This window comes from Choloepus didactylus, chromosome 1 (assembly GCF_015220235.1).
Source record: "Choloepus didactylus isolate mChoDid1 chromosome 1, mChoDid1.pri, whole genome shotgun sequence".
Lineage (NCBI taxonomy): Eukaryota > Metazoa > Chordata > Mammalia > Pilosa > Megalonychidae > Choloepus > Choloepus didactylus.
Window position 1 is genome coordinate 108,043,115 of NC_051307.1, and position 8,155 is coordinate 108,051,269.

General features: G+C 38.5%; 1 protein-coding gene and 1 pseudogene across 1 annotated transcript; both read left to right on the plus strand.

The window, feature by feature from the left end:
* Window positions 1-2,616: 2,616 nt before the first annotated feature.
* LOC119520254 lies at window positions 2,617-3,482 on the plus strand (annotated as a pseudogene).
* Window positions 3,483-7,000: 3,518 nt separating this feature from the next.
* LOC119510951 (sorting nexin-10-like) lies at window positions 7,001-7,606 on the plus strand. Its single transcript, XM_037805397.1, has one exon. The coding sequence runs from the start codon at window positions 7,001-7,003 to the stop codon at window positions 7,604-7,606; it is 606 nt and encodes a 201-aa protein (XP_037661325.1).
* The last annotated feature ends 549 nt before the right edge of the window (window positions 7,607-8,155 follow it).

Genomic DNA, 8,155 nt, shown 5'->3' on the forward strand with positions numbered 1-8,155 from the left:
TGAGTCAAGCCTGCTTCTTGTCCTGAGCTTTTGCTTGCTCCTGGAGCCTACTTCTTGTCCTGAGCTTTGCTTGCTCATGGCCTTAGGAATTCCCAGTTTACAGGAATTCAAATGCTTCCTCTATTCCCTTTAAAATAGACGTTCATCCCTCCTGGGAGCTCTATTGTATGACTTAATGAAGATAGTCCTTTGTCCTAGGCCACTTCCATTTAATTATTTCTTCTACTACATTAGCTGTCTGAAAGCTGTTTCTCTGTCTTCAGAACAAATACTGGAAGGGTGAACTGGAGACAAGTTTCCTGGTTCAGTCTTTCAGGCTTTCACCTGATCTACTGGCACTGACTTACAGGCACCCCAGTTTGCACATAGGGGTTACTCTGCTCTCTCTGAACAGGTGCCAGGGAGGGTGTGAGGGAGAGTCTAACAAGGATTCCATAAGCTTTACCTACTATTTTTCAACCTACTTTTCCTTGACTTGGCACTTGCCCTATTACTGCAACACTTCAGCTGTTTTCTGGAGTTTTGAAGAAGATGGCTCTTCCAGTTTGGGCTAGTTGTTCGAAGATTCTGTTGGGGGACAGTACCCTGGAGCATCTTACACCACCATCTTGGTCAGTTCAGAAATATTGTTGAATTCACTTATTACTTGTAATAGTATCTGTAAATTCTTTTTAATTATCTGTGTAGACAATTATAGTCTGCACAAAAGAACACTTGGAGTTCTTCCTTTCCAATTATTGTATCTCTTATTTCTTTTGCATGTGTTATTGCATAGGCTGGGATAGTCAATGTGGAAAAGAAGTGATGAGAGCAGGCATGGTTGTCTTATTCCTGATTTTAAAATAAAGCTTCTGAAATTGTGTTATGTGAGTATGTTGTTTGCTGTTGATTACTGATGGATAAGCTTTATCAGGTTCAAAGAGTTTTCTTCTCCCAATTTTGCAAGTTTTATCATGAATAGATATGAAATTTTGTTAAATGCTTTTTCTGCATCTTTAAAGATAATCATATATTTTCTCCTTTAATATTTTAATGAGTGACTCACATTAATAAGTTTTCCTATGTTAAAACATTCTTACATTCTGGGATAAACTCTAATCATACACTACTTAGTTCATTTTGCCAGTATTTTATTTAAGACTTTTGCATCTAGGTTCTTAAGTGAGTGTATCAGTTCTCTATTGCTGCATAACAATTATCACAAGCTGGCTGGTTAAAAACAACAATAAACATTTATTATTTCCCTCAGTTTCTGTTAGACAAGAATATGGGAGCCACTTAACTGAGTGGTGCTGCTTCAGGGTCTCTCCCGAAGTTGCAGTCAATATGTTGGCCAGTGCTGCAGTCATCTGAAGGCTTGTCTGAGGATCCACTTCTAGGATGCCTCATTCACATGACTGGAAAATTGGTGTCTCAGTTCTTCACCAAGTGGATATCTCCATTGGACTGCTTAAGTATCTTCATGATATGGAAACTGACTTCTCCAGAGCAAGCTTTACCCAACAAGGTAAAGCAGAAGCTGCAGCTTCTTTTCTGAAGTAGCATCAGAAGTCACACACTGTCACTCCCACCATATGCTATTGGACACACAAGCCATGATTCTGTGTGGGAGCATCCTACACAAGGAAGTGAAATTAGGGGGTGAAGATCATTGGGGACCATCCTGGAAGCTTGCCACCACAATGAGATTGGGCTTTAATTTCCTTTTCTTGAACTGACCTTATTTGGTTAGTAACAAGAATATACCAAATTTCTGAGTAGCGCCTAGAGACGCAGGGAAGAAGAAGCCGGGCAGGCGGGGCAAGTGGGACCTCAAGACTTGTGCCTGCCAGGTCGCTTCTCTGCGAGCTGGTTTTTAGGCCGTTTCTTCTGCGAAGCGGCGCCCAGCCCGCGTCCCGCACCCGGGACAGGTAAGGGATTCCCGCCGTCCTCACCTCCTCCCCAGAGACTATCCTCTCTGCTCCAGAGCTGTCGGGTGACCACTTCGGAACGCAAATCGTCTTAAGTCGTCTCTTCAAAGTGAGAAGAGTTAAGGAGGAAGGAGGTTGCGTGGGCAGAACGTGCTCCAGGATCATGACCTGGGTGAAATAGAAGATGAATAAATCCATAACCCCATCAACATATGTGCGCTGCCTCAATGTTGGACTAATTAGGAAGCTGTCAGATTTTATTGATCCTCAAGAAGGATGGAAGAAGTTAGCTGTGGCTCTTAAAAAACCATCTGGTGAAGACAGATACAATCAGTTTCATATAAGGAGATTTGAAGCATTACTTCAAACTGGAAGAAGCCCCACTTGTGAATTACCGTTTGACTGGGGCACCACAAATTGCACAGTTGGAGATCTTGTGGATATTTTGGTCCAAAATGAGATTCTTGCCCCTGGAAGTCTTTTGCTACCAGACGCTATTCCCAAAACTGTTAGTACCCTACCTTCAAAGGAAGCTCTAACAGTTCAGCAGAAACCAATGCCTCTCTAGGCAAGGACAGGACATCTGTAGTACCTGTGCAGAATCTTGAACACAGCTGTATGTCACCTGACTCCTCCAGTCTAGAAAATAAAAGTTTAGAAGTGAGCGATACACGTTTTCACAGCTTCTCATTTTACGAACTGAAGAATGTCACAAATAACTTTGACAAACAACCCCTTTCTGCTGGTGGTAATAAAATGGGAGAGGGAGAACTTGGAGTTGTGCATAAAGGCTAAGTGAACAACAAAACTGTGGTAGTGAAGAAGCTTGCAGCCATGGTTGACATTAATACTGAAGAACTGAAACAACAGTTTGATCAAGAAATAAAAGTAATGGCAAATTGTCAACATGAAAACTTAGTAGAACTACTTGGTTTTTCTAGTGATGGTGATGACCTCTGCTTAGTGTATGTTTACATGCCCAATGGATTACTGCTTGACAAACTGTCTTGCTTGGATGGTACTCCACCATTCTCTTGGCACATGCAATGCGAGATTGTCCAGGGTGCAGCTAATGGCATCAGTTTTTTTACATGAAAACTATCATATTCATAGAGATATTAAAAGTGCAAATATCTTACTAGAAGAAGCCTTTGTAGCCAAAATATCTGACTTTGGCCTTGCATGGGCTTCTGAGAAGTTTGCTCAGACAATCATGACTAGCAGAATTGTGGGAACAACAGCTTACATGGCACCTGAAGCTCTATGAGGAGAAGTAACACCCAAATCTGACATCTACAGTTTTGGTGTGGTTTTACTAGAAATAATAACTGGACTTCCAGCTATGGATGAACACCATGAACCTCAGTTATTATTAGATATCAAAGAAGAAATTGAAGATGAAGAAAAGACAATTGAAGATTATATTGATGTGAAGATGAATGATGTTGATTCCACTTCAGTTGAAATTATGTACTCTGTTGCTAGTCATGTCTTCATGAAAAGAAAAATAAGAGACCAGACATTAAGAAGGTTCAACAGCTGCTGCTAGAGATGAGAGTCATGATTTCTTAAAACCTATTGGAATAGACGTTCAGCTTTTTACGTACAGCTATCAAAACCATTTGCTATAAACTAAAATTTTTTGTAAACACAATTCCTTATCTTTAACAATGCAATACGGTGCAGTTCAGTGGTTTTTCAAAGCTCATACTGAACCCCAGACATATAGAACAGATACAAGTAGAGCCATGTATCAGTGCTTGGCCCCACCCTCTTAGTGTCACCCTCACTTCCTACAGTTATCCCTAATACTTCTCCTTGGAACTTTAGTGCTTCATCAAACACAATTTGAAAACAGGATTAGCAAATGGAGCACTGGGCTAGATAGTGCCAAAATCCTTGGTCTGATGCCAGACTCCACTATTAATTTGCTGTGAAGCTTTGGACAATCTCTTAGCTGCTTGAAACTTTTTTTTTTTTCTTATAATATGGACTAATATTTGCTTACCATTTCGACAGGTAGTCATGAGAATCAAGTGATGCAGAATATCTAAAGCACTTTGTAAAATGTAAAGTGTTATAAAATTTAAACTTTATAAAGCCAATTATAAAATCTATTATGGCCATGTGTTTATGGGATCATGTTCACAGTTTGCTATTTTAAGTAGTCACTCACCACAAACCAAATATCCCCTTCTGATACTTCCAGAATGATTTGCCTGTGATTAGATTGTTATGTGGCAAAGGTGAAGGAATTTTGCAGATTCAATTAAGTTCCTAAAACAGCTGTCTTTGAGTTAAGCAAAAGTGAGATTATCCTAAGTGGGCCTGACCTACTCAGGTATACCCTAACAAGAAGTCAGGTTCTCCTGCTGGGCTTGAAGTAGTAAGCTGCCACGTTGTGAAAGGGCCATATTGGCCAGGGCCTGAGAGAACAGCTACTCCCAGCCATCAGCAAGTAATAATAATAATAAAAAAAAACAATGGGGGCTTCATTTGTACAGCCACAAGGAACTGCATTCTACCAACAGCCTGAGTGAACTGAGAAGAATACTCCAAGCTTTGGATGATCCCACAGACCCAGCTGACACCTTGATTTCGACCTTGTGAGACCCCCAAATAGAGAATCTAGCTGAGCTGTGCCTGGGATTCTGATATACAGAACTGTGATGTAATAAATGGGTTGTTTTAAACCAATAAGTTTGTGGTAATTTATTATGCAGTAATAGAAAACAAATGCAATACTTCCATGATGATATACAGTGACATCTCCCCATATTCACAGGTTCTCCTAACACTCGAAGGATGGAGATTATACAGAGTGCGTATACCAGGGGGTTGTAGTGAACTGATTTTCACCAAATTTTTCTTTTCTTCAGTCCTTACTCTTGTAATTTGTTTCTTTGATTTACCACAGAGAGTTAGAGACCTCCAGATAGTACTGGTGACTTGATTTTGTTAAATGCTTTTAACTTTTTTTCTAAGTTTTAAACTCTCAGTTGTTTTCTATCATTTGAAAATTCATTTTGCTGCTTTGGGCAAGAGGAAGTAATTTACTTAAGTGTAAAAAATGGTTGAAGAAAAATTAATATGTATAAAAAGAATACCTAGTGGGATCAGACACCCAGGGGAGTGAATCTCCCTGGCAACGTGGAATACGACTCCCAGGGAGGAATGTAGACCTGGCATCGTGGGACGGAGAACATCTTCTTGACCAAAAAGGGGATGTGAAAGGAAATGAAATAAGCTTCAGTGGCAGAGAGATTCCAAAAGGAGCCGAGAGGTCACTCTGGTGGGCACTCTTATGCACACTTTAGACAACCCTTTTTAGGTTCTAAAGAATTGGGGTAGCTGGTGGTGGATACCTGAAACTATCAAACTACAACCCAGAACCCATGAATCTCGAAGACAGTTGTATAAACATGTAGCTTATGAGGGGTGACAATGGGATTGGGAAAGCCATAAGGACCACACTCCACTTTGTCTAGTTTATGGATGGATGAGTAGAAAAATAGGGGAAGGAAACAGACAAAGGTACCCAGTGTTCTTTTTTACTTCAATTGCTCTTTTTCACTCTAATTATTATTCTTGTTATTTTTGTGTGTGTGCTAATGAAGGTGTCAGGGATTGATTTGGGTGATGAATGTACCACTATGTAATGGTACTGTAAACAATCGAAAGTACGATTTGTTTTGTATGACTGGGTGGTATGTGAATATATCTCAATAAAATGAAGATTAAAAAAAAAAAAAGTAAATGAACAGTGGAGAGAGGAGAGGAATGAGATGTTTTGGATGTTCTTTTTTATTTTAATTTTAATTTTATTTTTTGGAGTAATGAATGTGTTCACTTTGATTGTGGTGATGAAAGCACAACTATATGACAATACTGTGAGCAACTGATTGTACACTTTGAATGATTGTATGTTATGTGATTATATCTCAATAAAATTACATTAAAAAAAAAAAGAATACCTAGTATATGTATGAATTATTCATTCATTCAATAATCTTTATGTAATTAGTTCTTTTATTAACACACCCAGAACAAGAGTATGTAAAATATGCTAAAGCAGAAGATGACCATAATCTTTACTGTATTGTTTAAACCTTCCTGTGATGGTTTGAAGCAATGTGTTCCCCAGAAAAACAAGTTCTTAAATTTAAACCATTCCTATGGGTGTGAGCCCATTGTAAGTAGGACCTTTTCATGAGGCTACTTCAGTTAAGGTGTGGCCCACCTAAATCAGGATTGGTGTTAATTCTATCACTGCAGTCCTTTATAAGAGAATGAAATTCAAACACAGAGAGAGAGAGAGCCACAGAAGCAAGAAGCTGAAATCAATGAAACCTGGGAGAGAAGGGAGAGACCAGCAGATGCGGCAATGCACCTTGCTGTGTGACAGAGAAGCCAAGGATCACCAGCAACCTGTATTCAGGAAGAAAACATCACCCTGTTGATGCCTTGATTTGGACATTTTCCTAGCCTCAAAACTGTGAGTAAAGGCTTATCTATAACATTAACCTTTCAAAAAACCAGATTTGCCTTTGTTAATGTACTCTATTTAATGTTTATTTTCTGTTTCATTGATTTCTGCTATTCTTTGTTTTTTTTTATTTTCTCCTTTCTTTGGGTTTTATTTTACTGTTCTTTTTCTATAAATTCTTGAAATTGGATTTCTAGCTTTTTAATTTTTAACCTTACTTCATTTCTAAAAATTTGTGTAGATACAGATGGACACAGATACATATTGATTTAGATATAGATAAGGCATTATGTTCCTGTAAATATGACATTAGCTGCATACCCCAAGTTAGGATATACAGAATTATTTTCTCTGTCATTCAGTTCAAAGTATTTTCTCATTTCCATTGTGATTTCTTCTTTCATACATGGTATATTTACAAGTGTAATTCTTAATTTCCAAATATATCAAGTTTTCTAGTGAAAAGAAAGAATATACCAACTTTGCCTGGTCTGAGATAGGGACTCATGGCGAAATAAGCAGCTTTTTCTTGGGAGGATTACAAGAAAAGTGGAACAGGGAAAATCTAGTATCTGGCTAAGATTGATCGTGTCCTGTACTGAAGATGTTTCCAGAACAACAGAAAGAGGAATTTTTAAAGGTTTGGATTCTAGATCCTGGGACTCAGAAGGAGGATTTGGGGCCTTCTTATATTGACTATGAGCCATGCCTTCACACCAATAGCATGTGTTTTACTTTGAAAATATCCTGTGTGAAAAGAAGATACAGACAATTTTTGTGGCTGAGGCAGAGACTCCAAAATAATGCATTGCTGGTACAACTGCCAGAATGTCCATCTAAAAACCTATTTTTCAACATGAACAATTGCCAGCACATAGATCAAAATCATCAAGGTTTGGAAGATTTCCTCAGAAAGGTCCTACAGAATACACTTTTGCTTTCAGGTCGCAGCCTTCACCTGTTTTTGCAGAGCCATCCGAATTCAGAAGACACCAGGGTGTGTGTTTCTAGGCAATCCAAGCCTTGGTGGAAGAAGCAATTCCACCATCTTGCCTCGATGGACAACTGTTTCCCTGAAGAAGATGAAGAAAGAAAAAAAGAAAATGATATAGATTATGATTCAGGAAGTTCATCCTCTGGGCTTGGACACAGATGTGATGACAGCAGCTCATATGGATGTAAAACAAGCATGACTCTGCAGGAATCTTGAAAAATAATTCAAGGTTACTATCTTAGTAATAGCAAATTACATCCAGTCATAAAGAATGCTTGCTACTAATATAGTCTTACCTAAAGCTCACTGTCATTATGTTAGGTATTTAAATTCTTAAAGATGTTGGGTTGTTTATTAGCGGTGTTTTTTTGTTGTCATCTTTTGGTTAAGCGTCTATTAAAAGCTAAAAGCATGTGAATGCAATACTATCCTCTATTGGCAAAAATTACTTGTAAATGAGATACTGCCCTCAAATGGAATGATTTATAGATTTTTTAAAAACCTAGTTGGTTTTAATGAATTTTAAAAGGTAGGTGAATAGCATTTAAAATCAAGATAGAGCATTCTTCCTTATTTCAATGGGGCAGTGCCACCATAAACACAGTTGGTTAGCTATGTGCTATTAACCACTCTGAAAAGAAGAGACCAGGTCACCTCTCTCCAACATTTGGCTGATATTTTGTGGATACCTCCCCTGCACTGGGAAAATACTTTGCTTTGGGGATGTTTGGTTGAAATATTTCAATAGTATTTAACTTTTCCAGT